The 17,317-nt window shown below is 46.3% G+C and overlaps 2 protein-coding genes across 2 annotated transcripts; one reads left to right on the top strand and one right to left on the bottom strand.

Moving 5' to 3' along the window:
* The first annotated feature begins 8,458 nt into the window (after positions 1–8,458).
* Positions 8,459–12,647, top strand: LOC124682874. Its single transcript, XM_047217487.1, has 3 exons — positions 8,459–8,852; positions 11,150–11,230; positions 11,974–12,647. The coding sequence occupies exons 1-3, from the start codon at positions 8,459–8,461 to the stop codon at positions 12,408–12,410; spliced, it is 912 nt and encodes a 303-aa protein (XP_047073443.1). The 3' UTR covers positions 12,411–12,647.
* A 1,559-nt stretch (positions 12,648–14,206) lies between these two features.
* LOC124682873 (rho guanine nucleotide exchange factor 8-like) lies at positions 14,207–16,094 on the bottom strand. The gene is made up of 5 exons (XM_047217485.1): positions 15,920–16,094; positions 15,537–15,808; positions 15,372–15,446; positions 14,690–15,262; positions 14,207–14,608 (listed from the first exon to the last, which is right to left on the bottom strand). Exons 1-5 carry the CDS (start codon positions 16,092–16,094, stop codon positions 14,207–14,209), a joined length of 1,497 nt encoding a protein of 498 aa, XP_047073441.1.
* Positions 16,095–17,317: the final 1,223 nt, after the last annotated feature.

Here is a 17,317-nt window from a genome sequence, read left to right as displayed (position 1 = left end):
TTTACGGTGAAGTGTTTGAACAACAAGGAAGACAGTGTAGAGTCTTATAATGCTTGCGATATGTTCTTATGTAAGTTTTGGTGTACCGGTTCATACTTGTGTTTGCTTCAAACAACCTTGCTAGCCAAAGCCTTGTACTGAGAGGGATTACTTCTCGTGCATCCAAATCCTTGAGCCAAATACTATGTCATTTGTGTCCACCATACCTACCTACTATGTGGTATTTCTCTGCCATTCCAAAGTAAATTACTTGAGTGCTACCTTTAAAATTTCATTCCTTGTCTTTGCAATATATAGCTCATGGGAAAATAGCCTTAAAAACTATTGTGGTAAAGAATATGTAGCTTATGTATCTTATTTCTTATAAGTTGCTTGTTGTGCGGTAACCATGTTTCTGGGGACGCGATCAACTATTACACCTTTGTTGAATATCATGTGAGTTGCTATGCATGTTCGTCTTGTCTGAAGTAAGGGTGATTTATCATGATCAAATGGTTTGAGTATGCATATTGTTAGAGAAGAACATTGGGCCGCCAACTAAAGCCATGAATCAATGTGGAAGTTTCAGTTTGGACATTAATCATCAATCTCTTATGAGTATATTATCTGTTGTTGAATGCTTAAGCAATAAAGAGGAGTCCATTATCTGTTTTCTATGTTGTCCCGGTATGTATGTCCTTAGTTGAGATTTATCAAAAACGAGAAATTAAATGCGATCTATCTCCTTGGACCTTTGTACAGGCGACATAGAGGTACCCCTTTGTGACACTTGGTTGAAACATATGTTATGCAATGATAATCCATGTAAATCCAAGCTAATTAGGACAAGGTGCGAGCACTATTGGTATTCTATGCATGAGGCTTGCAACTTATAGGATGTCTTATGCATAACACGTATGAATTATTACTACCGTTGACAAAATTGTTTCTATGTTTTCAAAATGAAAAGCTCTAGCACAAAAATAGTAATCCATGCTTCCCTCTGCGAAGGGCCTTTCTTTTACTTTATGTTGAGTAAGTTTACCTACTTCCTTCTATCTTAGAAGCAAACACTTGTGTCAACTGTGTGCATTGATTCCTACATACTTGCTTATTTGCATTCATCATATTACTTTGTGTTGACAATTATCCATGAGATATACATGTTGAAGTTGAAAGCAACCGCTGAAACTTATATCTTCTTTTGTGTTGCTTCAAAACTTTCTACTAAGAATTTATTGCTTTATGAGTTAACTCCTATGCAAGTCTTATTGATGCTTGTCTTCAAAGTACTATTCATGAAAAGTCTTTGCTATATGATTCAGTTGTTTAGTCATTGTCTTTACCATTGCTTCGAATCACTTCATTCATCTCATATGTTTTACAATAGTATTGATCAAGATTATGATAGCATGTCACTTCAGAAATTATCCTTGTTATCGTTTACCTACTCGAGGGCGAGTAGGAACTAAGCTTGGGGATGCTTGATACGTCTCAAACGTATCTATAATTTTTTATGTTCCATGCTACTTTTATGACAATACTCACATGTTTTATACACACTTTACATCATTATTATGCATTTTCTGGCACTAACCTATTAACAAGATGCCGAAGCGCCAGTTCCTGTTTTGTGCTGTTTTTAGTTTCAGAAATCCTACACAGGAAATATTCTTGGAATTGGACGAAACGAACGTCCAGGGTCTTATTTTTCCACGGAGCTTCCAGAAGACCGAAGAGGATACGAAGTGGGGCCACGGGGCGCCGACACCACAAGGCCGCTTGGCCAAGGGGGGCCGCGCCGCCCTATGGTGTGGGGCCCCCGTGCCTCCTCCGACTCTGCCCTTCCGCCTACTTATACTCTCCGTCGCGAAAACCCTATTACTGAGAGCCACGATACGAGAAAAGTTCCAGAGATGCCGGCGCCGCCAATCCCATCTCGGGGGATTCATGAGATCGCCTCCGGCACCCTGCCGGAGAGGGGAATCATCACCCGGAGGACTCTACATCACCATGATCGCCTCCAGACTGATGTGTGAGTAGTTCATCCTTGGACTATGGGTCCATAGCAGTAGCTAGATGGTTGTCTTCTCCTCATGTGCTATCATGTTTAGATCTTGTGAGCTGCCTAACATGATCAAGATCGTCTATTTGTAATGCTACATGTTGTGTTTGTTGGGATCCGATGAATATGAAATACTATGTCAAGTTGATTATTGATCTATCATATATGTGTTGTTTATGATCTTGCATGCTCTCCGTTGCTAGTAGAGGCTCCGGCAAAGTTGATACTTGTGACTCCAAGAGGGGTATTTATGCTCGATAGTGGGTTCATGCCTCCATTGAATGCGGGACGAGTGACGGAAAGTTCTAAGGTTGTGGATGTCTTGTTGCCACTAGGGATAAAACATCGATGCTTTGTCTAATGATATTTGTGTTGATTACATTACGCACCATACTTAATGCAATTGTCTGTTGTTTGCAACTTAATACTTGGAAGGAGTGCGGATGCTAACCCGAAGGTGCACTTTTTAGGCATAGATGCATGTTGGATAGCGGTCTATGTACTTTGTCGTAATGCCCTAAGTAAATCTCATAGTAGTCATCATGATATGTATGTGCATTGTTATGCCCTCTCTATTTGTCAATTGCCCAACTGTAATTTGTTCACCCAACATGCTATTTCTTATTGGAGAGACACCACTAGTGAACTGTGGACCCCGGTCCATTCTTTTACATCTGAAATACAATCAACTGCAATCTCTGTTCTCTGTTGTTCTTCACAAGCAAACATCATTTTCCACACCATACGTTTAATCCTTTGTTTACAGCAAGCCGGTGAGATTGATAACCTCACTGTTAAGTTGGGGCAAAGTATTTTGGTTGTGTTGTGCAGGTTCCACGTTGGCGCCGGAATCCCTGGTGTTACGCCGCACTACACTCCTCCACCAACAACCTTCACGTGGCCTTCATCTCCTACTGGTTCGATAACCTTGGTTTCTTACTGAGGGAAAACTTGCTGCTGTACGCATCACACCTTCCTCTTGGGGTTCCCAACGGACGTGTGCTTCACGCGTTATCACGCATCAGCTCCGACATGCGCCAGAGAATTCCTTAATTATGTGGCACATGCCAACTTTGGTGTGCCATAGAATATTTACACTTAGTAAACAAACTGGGCTAATGCCGTGTTATGTCAGAAACACATCATTAGCCCAGTGGTTAAGCCCACTATTAGGCTTGGGTAACCCAGGTTCGAACCCTGGCTGGTCCTACTTTTTTTCCCTTTGTTTAAAATGTTTTTCTTACATTTTCAAGAAAGAACACAACATTTAATAATTGCTAGAGATTATCAATTACAAATTAGTTGTCTCACACAAACATGTTCTTGTCTCTCACACACACATGTACTTGTCTCTCTCTCTCACACACACATGCGCATAGACCCAAAAATATCTTCTTCGTCCCGGCTCCGAGCTCTAGCGTCTCTTCGCAATCTTCTTGCCCTTGTTGTTGGCGGTTGAATGCTTTATGCCGGCCACCTGAGATTTCTTCGCGTGAACGGACAACCTTTAGAGCGTATGGAGGTCTTCCTTCTTGCATTAATAGTAGTAGGCATGTCGAAGTGCTTGTCGAATTCCTCCTCGATCTTCGGATCACCGTTCTTGTTCAAGTCTTCCTCGTTGGTGTCTCCTTGCATTCCTATGATGCTCCTCTTGCCCCTGCTCACAACAAAATGGCTAGGCCTCTACGGGTCGGTGATGAAGAAGCATTGGTCAACTTGGCTACCGAGTACCCATGGCTCATTTTTCGCGGATGCGTTCTTCGATTTGGCATCGGGTATAACCATGGTGGTGAAATACCGGTATTCTTTTTCGACCTTCTTGGCCATCTCACACGGAACATTGGCACCATCTATCCACAGTAATTGATCTCCCATATCTACTCGATCCTTCCGAAAAATCTTTCCTTGACATTAGTCTCGTCATCGGCGTATGATAGCATAGTTACTCCTGAGTTTTTATTTTCGCTATTCCTGTCCTTTTCCTCGGTGTAGAATCTGTAACCGTTGATGTCGTACCCCTGATAGGTCCTTACGTTATGCCCGAGGCCCTGTGATAAGGTGTATATGAGTTTTTCATCTTCCGTATAAGACCTTTTGCTCTGTGCTTGAATCAGTTGACTTTGCTTCAACCAACGCGTGAAGCTGGAGTTGTGCTCTTTGGTTGCATCTCCCATCTTCCTCGGCCAGCCCATATCGATGTAATTATGCTCGATTATGCTTTTGTGCTTTGGCACCAAAGGTTCCATCAATTTTAAGTGTTGTAGCGCAACCCGGTGAGCCCTTTCAAAGTCGTCGCGTCGATTGACAATGCCGACATGGACTGAGCGGTAGCCCTCGCGGTGACCGACTCCAGCGAGCCTGCCGATGTGAGTCCTGGTGGGCAGACCAACATGATCTTGGTTGTCCTCGGTGCTTAGATAATTCTGACAGAAGGAGATGCACTCGTAGGTTAGAAACCCCTTGGCCATGCTTGCGTCTAGACAGGCCCTGTTGCGAACGTATCCTTTCATGACACTGTTCTGCCTTTTGAACGGCATCATGTTACGGAGGAACATTGGGCTGAGTTGCCTGATGTCATCAACGACATGGAGAAGAAGATGGGCGCATATATCACAGAATGCGGGCGAGAAGTAAATATCGAGCTCGTATAGTATCACCACGATCTCATCGTGTAGCATCTTGAGCTGCCTCACGCCGATCGACTTCCTGGTGATAACGTCAAAAAAGTTGCAAAGGCCAATAAGCGTATCACGGACGTGCTCGTCCAATATCCCTCGGATCGCAACGGGAAGTATTTGCGTCATGAGCACGTGACAATCGTGAGAATTCATCCCGGTGAACATCTTTTTCGCTACGTCTAGATATCTGCTTATATTCCCTGAGTAATCGTGAGAAACTTTCACTCCTAGGAGGCACCTGAAAAACTGCTCAAGCTCCTCCGGACTCGTTGTGAAGCAGGCAGCGGGAAGCACCACTGCGTTCTTCTTAACCCTTTTGCGGAGACGTTGAGTCCCTTCTGTCTGATCATCATCATCATCATCGTCGTTGTCATCAGTATCGGGGGTTTGAAGATCTTTCCTGGTGCCAAAATGTTTCAGATCGTATCTTGGTTTCGGCCCATCCTTGGACTTTTCCGAGATGCAAAGAGTGCCAAGCAGACTCTCGGTAACGTTCTTCGTAATGTGCATGACATCAAGTCTGTGGGGCGTGTGGAGGACCTTCCAGTACTCCAAGTCGTGGAAAACAGACCTCGCTTTCGATACACCGAGCAGCGGCTCTGGCTTCGGTCACTTCTTTCCCGGCGCTGGACACTCCTTCCAATTTTCAGAAGATTGTCGATTTTTGCGCCGCTCCTCGGGCGTGGGGCTCCATTGGGATCATCTTTACCATTGAACAAATCACCGCGTTTTCTCCACGGGTGATCCAAGCAAAGCCACCTTCGAGCACCTGGGTACACGGTTTTCGAGGACCCGGGATCCCTTGGTAGTTGTAGATGCGGTGTCTCGTCCATGCACTTCACACATCCGCAGAATTCGTGGCCGACCTGGGCAGATACATATGCGTAACCAGGATAGTCTGTGACCGTTGTGATCAACGTGGCTCTCATATCGAAAAAAAGTCTAGTGTAGGCGTCCCACGTACGGGGTGGCGGCTTCCACAACGTGTCTAACTCCTCTTTCAGCAGCCCGAGATACAAATTCATGTCGACACCTGGTTGTTTTGGCCCCTGAATGAGAATACTCAGGTGTATGTACCTTTGCTTGGTTCACTGCCACGGGGTAGGTTGTAAGGCCATAAAAACACATGCTAGGTGCTATGCGTGCTACTCTGGTTGAACGGATTGAGTCCATCGGTGCTCATACCCAGCCTGATGTTCCTTGCATCGCCCCCGAACCTAGGGAAGGTGATGTCCAATGCTTCCCACTGGCCAACGTCTGAAGGGTGTGTCAGCATATAGCCCATCTCCGGATCTTCTTCGGGCTTCTCCCTTTCCGCGTTCCATTGCATGAGCTTTGCTTCCTTAGGGTCCACGAAATACCGTTGTAGACGGGGAGTGATAGGAAAGTACCATACCACTTTTCGATGTACCTTCTTGTTCCCAACCTTGTACCGTCTGTGGCCGCACACTGGACATGTGGTTCTGTCCTTGTACTCGCCTCGATAAGTCACGCAATCATTGATGCAGGCGTGGTATTTTTCGTGCGGTAGGTCAAGAGGGCACACGACTTTCTTGGCGTCCTCGGTACTACTTGGCAATGTGTTCCCTCCTGGGAGACGATCGTGCCAGAATTTCAAGTTCTTGCTGAAGCTGGAGTCGGTCCATTTATTCTGCGTGTTCATATGCAGATAATCAAGCGTTACATGCAAGCGCGTATCCTGCGGATGACACCCAGGAAAGATCGGAGTCATCCGTCTTTCTCCATTTGCGTCAGCTTGGCTCTCTCTCTGGCTGCATCTTTGTCGTTGCTCGTCTCCTGGAGGAACAGATCTTGAACATGTCTACAAGGCCAAAATTAGCGGGGTCGAGCCGAAATCTTCTTCTTCATGATGATCTTCTCCGCCGACTTCTTCTTCATGATGATCTTCTCCGCCGACATGTGGTGCTTCGTCATCTCGCTCGCCATGGTCTTCATGCACACCATTTGTTGGGGCCGGCCGCGCCTCGTTCCCGTGCATGAATCAGGGTTGATCCAACGCTCGAGTTTGCATGATCGACACATACATCTTATCTGGCGCATATTGTTCCGAATCATGTCCTCCTTCGCGTCTTTCTTGTATCTAGAGATTCGAGCGGAACTCATCGAGAGGACCATGGTTGCCTGCCAATGGTATACATAGAGTATAAAATTAGAACCGCAACACATGCACACACATGTATGGACCTCTCCTAAAGGTATACATAGAGTGGAAAAATTCGGCACGACCTCTTCTAAAGGTAGGACGTATGGATAGTGCAAAAATTTGCCGAAACGAAAATGAATCAACGTTTCGGCAAACATCCATGCACCACACCGGCACACACACAAGCGCTTCACCTGCAACAAGCATCCATACACACCAACGGCCACACAAGATCGACATGCATATGCATGTCCCGTCCAACTACTCACCTTGTAGATTCGATACCGAGACGAGACCGCGATCGATGAGTTGGAGAGGAGGAGAGAGTATGGAGAGCCTTCTCCTCACCACCAATTATGTATCAACCAAAGTAAGTGCAATGAGTACCAAAGCAAAGTGAAAAGTATGACCAAAATAGGATGAGAGAGAAGGGGGGACGAGCTAGATGGAGGAGGAAGAAGAATGGCTTGGGTAGTGTAGTAGGTGGGAGGTTGGCACTTTTTTAATCTGGTTCGCTAATTCTGTGGCGCACCAGGACAGTGTGCCACAGAATATCTTATTTCTGTGGCGCACCAGAGCCAGTGCGTCACAGAATGTCTTATTCATGTGGCGCACCAAAGCCAGTACGCCACAGAACACCTTATTTCTGTGGCGCACCAGGGCCAGTGCGCCACAGAAATAGCGAAACCAATGATTAGGGATGACAGGGTGTGGGCCCCACCGTATTTCTGTGGCGCATTCGCGCCTGGTGCACCACAAAAATAAGCTATTTCTATGGCGCATGGTCCCTGGTGCGCCACAGAAATTTCTGTGGTGCACGCACAATCAGTGCGCCACATAATAGTATCCCATCTATAGCCCTTTTCCTACCGGTGAATGCATCTAATTTTCTACTTTTGAGGTACAATAATCTCCATTGTGATTCCGTAATCATCAACTACAAATATAATACAACTACCAATAGGACCTTGTACCAGTTAGCGATAACTATAAGCAATAGAGTGAGTTGAAGGCGCGCCGCCACCCTCGTCCCTCACTCATTGGAACCGAGCAAGTCATATCGTAGTAGAGGTTGCTATAGTAGATAGATGAAAAGTTGTCGTGCTAAACCCATAGAACCAGAGCACCAGAGTGCACATATGCTGTATCTAACAATATTAATTTTATATTGTATTTGTTAATGATTTTTTTCTTCTAAAAATGTGATTAAATTTTACAAAGTTTGATTTTCTCTTAAAATATGAAATTTATTTATTGGAGTGGAGGCAGTATACAATTTCCATCATAGCCGCAGACGTTCACCCCGAATCATCAGTCGTATCGATGATGAAATCAGGGGTGACCGAAGTTTCGTGTTAAGGAGAAAACACGGTGATCAAAGTTGGACTTTGCCAGAAAAAGAAAGGAAATCGCACCATATTGGTGCTCTCTCCTCTCCTGCAAGCAATAGCAAGGCAACCGAAAAGCCCTCTCCCCCATTCTCATTCTCTCCCCCCGAATTCCCGCACCTACTGCCCACACCGCGTCTAGGGTTGTAGCCCTCCACCCACCCCACCCAGCCCGCCGCCGCCGATGGCCCTCCTCGGCGACGCGCTGCGGCAGGCCATCATGCCGCGGGGCGCCTACGAGGCGCTACGGGACGAGGACCGCGCGCTGCCGCGCCTCCGCCGCCCGCTCGCCGTGGCCGCCGCCGCCTGCGTCGCCCTCGCCGCCGTCGCCGCCGTGGGGGTCAGCCTCGGGATCGTCTTCCCCGCCGAGCCGGCCGAGCGCCCCTTCTGCCGCGAGCGACGCATGCTCGAGGCGCTCCCGGCGGCGGCCAGCAGCCGGGAGGAGGAGCCCGAGGCGTACCGCTACCGGGGCGGGGCCTTCTACATGACCACGGCCGAGGCCGCAGACTTCTACTGGATGGTCGTATTCGTGCCGTCCGCCGTCCTCTTCGCGGTATCGGCCTCCTACCTCGTAGCAGGTGAGCCCGCCCCCCCGACCTACCTGTGCTAATGTTCTGATTCAGCTACGTTGTTACAATGTTAGTCCATTTGTTTATCTACTTATATCTGTATTGGGCAATTACTGGATTCACCGCTCCATATGAATACCAAAAATCACGAATCGCCTCCCAAATTGGATATTGTGTTGTTGTTGTTGTTGCATAATAATTCTGGCTGCATTCTCTTCTCTCAAACCATGCTGGAGGGCTGCATTTAGGGATACGAAGAATTAAAGTATGTCAAATACAAGGTTCCAAGGATCTAAAACCACACCTAATGTAGGATAGTCTAGCAAGATCTTTTAGTACCAGCGCAACACCAAAGGCCTGTCGAATACCCTGCTCTTACATTCTTCCCAAATTGTTCAAGCGAGCATCATAACAATTAACAAGATCATTGATACCCTTCTTTGCGAGGATGAATATTCTGACCTCCTTAGGGACTGACTTGCCTCAAAAATGATGAAATTGGATGATGCAGTTAATTTTAGGACATGATTTACAAGAGGCTCCAGAGCATTACTTTTGTATAATCCGGTTCTAATTGTCGATTTTTTTTTAAACCGTGCTTGTTTTATTGATAGTAGATGTGAAGCTTTATCACTCTTCCGTTTAGTATCTCAAATTGCATTGCTCAATCATTTGAAGTCATCTCACTAGTAAACCATAGTCCTTAATTGTGCAATTATAGTTATGGCAAAAAAGATATGTATGCACACAGTCAAAGTTGTGGTAACCTCTGTCACTGTATAGTTCGTAGCATACTTGTATGCTTTTTTGACGTGCTTTTGGTTCAAGTTCTTATGAATTTTCCTTCAATTTCAACACATTGCAACGTGGTTATCTTTTTTGTTTCGTACGCCCTGTTTTTGAAGTTCCTTTCCAGTGTCCTAAAATGCATAAGCACTAGGCAGGCAGGCGGGTGGTGACCTAGTGCGTGTTAGGTGGCCATTTTTTTTAGAACAGTGGCACTTCATAACTCTTAATTTGATTGTATCTGCCTGTATTGCACAATGAAAACCAGTTACATGGAGAGAGGCAACTAGTTATCTTACAAAGTTTGGAGTCTAGGCTCTTAATTTACACTCTCTCCGTTCACAAATATAGGATGTTTTAGACACTTCAAAGTGAACTAGATACACACCATAATGAGTGAATCTACACACTAAAAGTATTACTAGATACATACCAAAATAGATGAATCTACTAAAAGCTAAAACATCTTATACTAGTGAACGGAGGGAGTATATAATTCATTTTCCGAGTGGTATTCCTTAGCTTCAGGATTCTCAGCCCCTCAAAGTAATGAGGTTAGGGTACATTTATCAACGAACACCAGCCTTTACATTGGATAATACGAACAAGTTATTATGACCATTTGATAAGATCTGCGCTGCTCAGACTATGCACACTTAAAGCTGATGACATTTAGACCTGATTGTTTTATATCTTTCCACTCATGTTCTGTACCTTCTAATAGAAGAAATAATTTATATATATATCTGCAGTAAAATTTTCAAACCGCATTAACTCCACAGCTTGAAATCCTCTCGCAAATGACCTTTTCTCCTATTACTGAGGGGATATGCTTCATAAGTTCTTTGAAAGTAATATGAAGAATCCTTGCAGTATAACTATTTATACAGTTCAGTTGTAGCATATCCTACACATAAAGAGAGATAGTCCATAGAACCTGTAGATCTGTTTAGAGCAACTGGCAGGAGCTCCGCCTTTTCGTTAAGAAGAGAATTGACCAGTTTATAAGGGAAATTGATCTAAAACTGTTACATGTCTGGTTTATGAGGAAAACCAGACGAAAACCACACACGGCATAATTTTTCAGGAAAAACCAGCGAAAAACCACAGAGGCCTCACTACTTAGCTGAACTAGGTCTGGAGCACCTTGAGACGACACAAGCATGACGGCAACGGCGAGCATTACGCCTGCCTGATCCACTTCCCCGGAAAGGAAGTCAAAGCCGAAGATTGTAAAACTCTCCATCTTTTCAATGAAATGAAACGCAAAAGTCTTTCGTTTTCTCGAAAAAAAAGCCGAAGAGGATTGCCTTATCCTTTCAAGGACTGCGATCATATTCCTTCAGTATCTGTAGATGATTCATGTTTACATTTTCCTTCAGTTTTCCCCTCAAATTTATACGCTATGTATATTTTGGACTAGACAATCTATCTTCCTTTGATCTGTTCCCATTTTTCTTTGCAGTCAAGTATAATTGTGTATTCTTGTTCTTTAATATTAAATCAATATGTACTTTCAGGAGTATCTGTTGCATATACTGCTCCAAGAAGGCATCCGTTCATCTGCATTGTCGAGAATAACTTCTGTGCTTCTAGAAGAGGTGAATCAAGTTAAAACAATCATCTTTCTTAGATATCTGTACAAATGACATGTCTTGTTTCTGGCTTTCTTAGATGCATAGTGGTATTGAGAAAGTAAGATGCTACGACTGTCATTTGTTTTTGAGTTAGCCTTGTAGGTATTCTATTCTGCTAGGTTTCTGTAAACTCGTATTTTGGTAACCCTGTTTAGTCTGGCTGCTTTATAGTGGTATTAAGGATTAAGCACACTTTTAAGTGTGAAAATCTATATGTCAATCTTGATTTGCGCCTACTGGTTGTTGCTAATAGTTTGTATCAGTTACTCCATTGGTTTTTGAAGTTACCGATTCCACGAGACAAAGAGGGGCTTGAGTGAACATATAAGCATATAATGATACTAATTATTAATTACATTACCAAATTGCATTAACATTTCTTAAGCATGGGTGATAAATGGGGATCCTACTACTTTGGATGCCTTTGTCTCGTGAATCTTTTTTAGCGTCTAAATGCCACGATTGTGTTGCAGAAAGATAATAACTTGTCATGACATCAGTTGTAAATAGACATGATTCCATATAGCTAATGCATTAGATATTGTCTCTCATCTTTTAGAATACTTTACTCTTTTTCTGATGTAGCTTGTTGGCTGTTACTGGTGTTGCCAGTCTTTGTTCTCTTTAGTGTATGTGTGTGGAACCTATTACGTGCGTAGACATAATTATGTACATGTTCAGTTATTAATACCAACTTGGAACTGCAGGTGGTGTGCGGTGCCTATCTATTCTGAATGCAGTTTTTGCTGTCATATTTGGTCTGATGGCAATTATCCTTGGATCAACGCTTCTCGCACTTGGAAGTACTTGTTCAGTTCCTCTCTTCTGGTGCTATGAAATTGCAGCATGGGGCCTGGTAATTCTATATGGTGGCACAGCCTTCTTCTTGAGAAGGAAAGCGGCAGCTGTACTTGATGAGGGCAATTATGCTACGCACAGCGTTGGTCTTGAGATGCTGGAGACCAAAGTGGAAGTGACCCCAGAGATGCAGAGGCGTGTAAATGATGGCTTCAAAACATGGATGGGTTCATCTCTTCTATCTTCAGACGATGACGAGGACGCTTCTGATGATTATATAGAGCACAATGCTCCTAGTCCAAGAGCTTCCATCCAGCACAGGAAAGAAGATGATTTGGAGAGCTGACTGATGTAAAAACAATGTACATAGTGCCTACACTTGTATGTTGAGGTTTGATGATGTTGTAAATGCTTGGCTCGGGTCCTATGGCTGTAAGTTTGTTGTTTCGTTCTTTTTCCACTAGAGTCTAGAGGGGAATGAAAAAGGGTGGTTAGTTAGAAAGTCAGGTTCTTATACAGGAATTCTTCTTTCTATCACTAGAGATCATTTATCATTATCTGGGGGTGAAGAGTAAATTGAAAAGCTGCCTCCATCTAATCCACTGTTTTTTATACTTTGTATTCTATCACTATCATTATCTGGGGGTGAAGAGTAAATTGAAAAGCTGCCTCCATCTAATCCACTGTTTTTTATACTTTGTAGTCAGCACCACAGTGTTGGACTTGGCTGGTCTTGAGGCACAGTGCTTGTTGAGATCAACTGAAATTGCTTAAGCAAATTATATTACTGTGTACAAGCCCGAGCTGAGGATCGTTTTCCAGTTATATTGCGAGGAGTCAAATTATGCATGTCAGTGGTGGAAGCAGAGTGTGGGTTGGGTGGGCTGTTGCTGATCCCGAATTTGAGAATTCTTTACTATTACCTCTAATTTGCTGTTAAAAATTTAGCCTAGTTGGCTTTTTTTCTTCTGAAAACATGGAACTTTTTTGAGGTGTGTCCACCCCGAAAATACCGAATGGAACTTGGGTGCGCGCGCATCCAGTTATGAAAAATTCAAAAAAACGCTATTTAAAAGTTTCAGAAAAAAATTGAAGTAAATTTTTGCATGTACATATTATGTTGATATTTACTCGTGTGTGTTTTCACGAAAAAATACCATTGTATGTGACCTACAAAAAAATAAAAAAAATGCAAATTCCTATTCCTGTGAATAGTACAAATTCCTATTCAAGTCTCATTTGGACATTTTATCATTTTCGTGTAAGCCACATATAATGGTATTTTTTTGTGAAAACGCACACGAATAAGTATTAACATAATATGTACGTGCAAAATTTTAATTCACATTTTTTTAAAACTTTTAAATAGCGTTTTTTTCATTTTTTGGGAACACCCAGGTTCCGTTCGTGCCTGTCGTTTCCTGCATTTTTTTGCTGGGTCCGCCACTGCTGCTGTGTCTGAACTATCGTGTGTTGGAAAAGCACCGAGGCCTGATTCTGAGTTTCTGACTAATGTACAGTTTATGCACTATTACTAGTCCATTGAGCAAAGCAGGTGTGCTTTGAGTTTCTTACATCAACCTGGCAGGAAATATGCATTCAAACAGGGGAGCCAGGTCTAGAAAAGATGAGCTTAAATCAAATCAATGAATACAATGTGTTTGCCCGCCTGGTAGTAAGTCGCATACATATTCCCCAGAGTTTAGCGTCTCCTCTTCCGGAGAGTAGTTCAGAACTACGTACAAAAATTACATACTAGTTTTTTTTTGTGTGTGTGAAAATCAGTAGCTACGTACGTACAACAGCAGCCCCAACCGGCGAAGTAGTTCTTGCATATCGGACAGAGAAAAAAGAAGTTATAGCTGATCAGATCATCCAGTCCGTTCTTCCTCTTCCCGTTGTCTAGAATTAATCAGTCTATACGAGAGGGAAGAACGAGGCTGATCAGATCGAGCTGATGATGATCTCTGCACTCCAGTGTCGATCTCTAGCAGTACGTACGCAGCGTCTGTGTGTGTGTCTGTGTCTCAGATATGTACATAGCCAAGCCATCTTGGATTCTTAATTGGGCGGATCTGTCCCCGTTGCTGTCTTGATCGATTAATCGTGTTTGCTCTTCCTCTCGTACCACGACAATGATGATCAGTGGCGCGCGGAGGGGCTCCTCATGCCGCCGGCGAGGCTGTCGACGTAGGAGAATTTCTTTGGAGCCAGGCTTGGCGCCTTCTTGAGCAGCATGGCCTCGCCGGCCTCGTCCAGCGTGCCCTCCTCCTTCTTCTTCATCAGCTCGTCCTGGTCGAAGTGCCACCCCATGAAGTCGTAGAGCGTCATAGACGCCGGCGCCTCGTTGAGCTTCTCCATCTCCTCCCTGGCGTCCAGCTTCCTCGGCATGTTCATCTCCATCTGCCGCCGTGCCACCTCGCTTGCCGTCAGGTTCGTCGCCGCCGCGTCCGCGCCCAGCACGTCCTCGATCCTCGACATCACGCTGTAAGCCAGGCTCTCCAGCACACGCGAGTAGCTCTCCAGGAGCGCGTAGCCGACGTCCTGAAAGATGGATCCATATGCGTCATGCATCTGAGAGCACGCCATTAGCAACATGCACACTATATCATTGATAATACGAACCCTGTTGTATTGGATCTTGGAGATGTCGAGCTGTGACTGAGGCGTTCCAGGGAACTGTAGCTTGAGGAGGTGGAGGATGGTCTCGGCGCGCTCTTCGAACTGCTCCCGCTTCTCGAAGCTGATGATGGAGCCCCAGGAGGACTTGGTGTCCTTGGTCTGCATCTTGCGCTTCCAGATGATGGTGGACGCCTCGATGCGGTTCTTGAGGTCCAGCACCTTGTGCTCCGTCGAGAGGTCCACCGATTCGAGGAACTCCACCGGGTCGAACTCCTCGTCGGTGATGTTCCGGTAGATGGTATCGCCCAGGCTGGTCTTCCCCTTCTTGGGGAGCGACTCGATGTAGATCTCGGGGACCTCCATCTCCACCAGCACCTGCGCGTTGATGGCCATGGCCGCCTTGAGCACCTGGTTCACGCACTCCTTCTGGTACTGCAGCCACCTGCGCGTCACGTCCGACAGGCCCTCCGCCGGTACCTTCACCGTCGGCATCCACCACTTGTCGTCGTCGCGCTTGTTGTCGCCGCCCTTCTCGTACCAGAACTCGGTCTGGTCCACGAAGTTGTCCATGTAACCCTGCAACCATCATTTAACTCGACAATCAATCATTGAACTATAGCGTCCGTCGCGTATCCAGCTCCAACCTCCAATGATTATCTTTTGTAGTGTATGTGGTGGCACTCACGATGAGCATGTTGTCGAGCTTGCGCAGTGCGGGGATGTTCATTTGCAGGTCGCGACGCTGCGCCGTCGACATGATCTGCCAATAGGAATAGTGGGTACGAACGATTACGCGCAGTTCTCAATGGAGCGATGAAGGAGAGAGATCACGATCGAGATTGCTACGTACCTCCATGGTCGTGCCGTTCTCGGCGGTCTGCCTCGTCGGGACGAACTCGACGATGTGGTCGGAGACGGACAGCAGCCAGCCGACCTCCTTCTTCCACCGCTCCTTGGTGTCCGGCGCCATGGGCTCCAGCTTGCGGTGCTCGCCGAAGACCGACGCTGCCAGGTTGGTGACGGCGTTGGACAGCGCCAGCGCGGACGACACGCCTTTCCCGGTGCCGGACATGTCCTCTCCAAGCAGAAGCTTGGCGAACTTCTCTTTCATGATGTCCAAATCTGACCAAACCAAACAAGAAGGCATATATCGATCGATCAAAATGGGCATATATACATGCATATGAAGAAACGAGAATTTGACCACATTCAGGATTAGCGCGATGTATGTACCCGAGGGTGGCCCGTCTCGTGCGAGACGGGAGCGAGGCGGCGCCCGGCCATTGCCCGCGGGCTCGGCCATCTCCGTGTCGTTGCTGTCTGTGCCGCTGCCGCTCTCGTGCTGCTGCCGCAGGTGGCTCTGCGAGTTGCTCTTGTCAAGGCTATGCCGCCGGAGGAACCGCACCATCACCCAGCCCACCGCCTCAAGCTTGACGCGCAAGGCGTGGCTTCGCTGGACCCGGCGGTCTTGCACCGCCGCGGCTTCCCGGACGCCGGAGCAGCTACGCCGCCGCCGTGGCGAAGACCAAGATCACCGGCAGGCAGGCAGCAAAACACGCTAGCTGCACCGGAAGCCACACGTAGGCAGCAGCGACAACGTTCGTCGACCGATCTCCGATCAGACCCGGCCAGAAGGAAGAAAACAACAGGAAGCAAAGAGTCAAGAAACAAGGGAGAGGGGCGGGGACATGTCGCGCACTACTACGACTACCGCTACGGCCGGCATGGTACGTGGAGGATCGGATGGAGGCAAGGGGAGGAGAAGGCTGATCCGGCCCCGAGAAAATTAAAAAATGGGGGCTCGGGGTCGCCGGCGCCTGCCTAATTTAAGCAGGACGCGAACGTGGGGTGCATGTCGACGGGGGCGGAGGGGCAGGGGGAGACGACGATTAAATCCTTGGCGTGCGCCGTTAAATTTCTCGCCCGGGTGGTCGGCGTTGCCTTGCCTTGTTTAGCTTTAGAGACCCCCGGGAAACGGGCAGGAGATTGCTCCCGCCCACTCCTTGCCTTGCTCGTCGGCCATGGATAGATTTGATTTGCTTAGCTGTGCCGCCCATCTCGGTCGGGTTAATACTTGTGTGTTAATGGAAGGATATGCTCTCTGGAGAAAATATTGGTCGCCCCGTTGTCAGCCTGAGAAATAGGCAAATTAATGAATTCCATGAATTATGCGATTCTCAAGTTCGTAGTACCAATGTACCATAGCAATGAGGGGGTCAAACCTTCTCTGTTTCGCAACAAAAAGCTGTTCTTGGGGTAATCAGAGCTTCTCTACCAGATCCCGTAAATTTGAACATGTAAACGCGTAAGCAGAGAGCGCAGTAAACGTGAATTCTGCGCATGTGGGGGCTGCGGCCGATCAGATCCCGTAAAACAGAATAGTTCCCATAAAATATTTTGTATTACAATTTGTTGCGGTCAGAAACCCACCGGCGAGCAGCGACGGGCAACACAGTAGAGCCGGGAGGCTCCCAGGACTGCGGCTGGCTCTGGTCCCTCGAGCGACGGTCCGCAAAGACTCGGCACGCACGTCCGATGCTGATGCAAGGGCGTGCCACCTGACCTATACCTGGTCAGGAAGGTGATGGATTTGCCTCGCTTAGTTTCCTGCATGGCATACACGTAAACATT

This window comes from Lolium rigidum, chromosome 1, assembly GCF_022539505.1.
Source record: "Lolium rigidum isolate FL_2022 chromosome 1, APGP_CSIRO_Lrig_0.1, whole genome shotgun sequence".
Taxonomy (NCBI): domain Eukaryota; kingdom Viridiplantae; phylum Streptophyta; class Magnoliopsida; order Poales; family Poaceae; genus Lolium; species Lolium rigidum.
Note: the sequence above shows the minus strand (reverse complement) of the source record. Positions and strands in the feature narration are given on the sequence as shown.

What these genes read in the sequence shown, in the direction of transcription:
- LOC124682873 (XM_047217485.1), bottom strand. Translation starts at nt 16,094, where the DNA reads ATGGTGCGGTTCCTCCGGCGGCATAGCCTTGACAAGAGCAACTCGCAG. An exon ending in ACGAGACGGGCCACCCTCGG is followed by an intron (nt 15,809 to 15,919) that starts GTACATACATCG and finishes TGGTTTGGTCAG; the next exon opens with ATTTGGACATCATGAAAGAG. An exon ending in AGAACGGCACGACCATGGAG is followed by an intron (nt 15,447 to 15,536) that starts GTACGTAGCAAT and finishes TCCTATTGGCAG; the next exon opens with ATCATGTCGACGGCGCAGCG.
- LOC124682874 (XM_047217487.1), top strand. Translation starts at nt 8,459, where the DNA reads ATGGCCCTCCTCGGCGACGCGCTGCGGCAGGCCATCATGCCGCGGGGC. An exon ending in GGCCTCCTACCTCGTAGCAG is followed by an intron (nt 8,853 to 11,149) that starts GTGAGCCCGCCC and finishes ATGTACTTTCAG; the next exon opens with GAGTATCTGTTGCATATACT. An exon ending in CTTCTGTGCTTCTAGAAGAG is followed by an intron (nt 11,231 to 11,973) that starts GTGAATCAAGTT and finishes TTGGAACTGCAG; the next exon opens with GTGGTGTGCGGTGCCTATCT.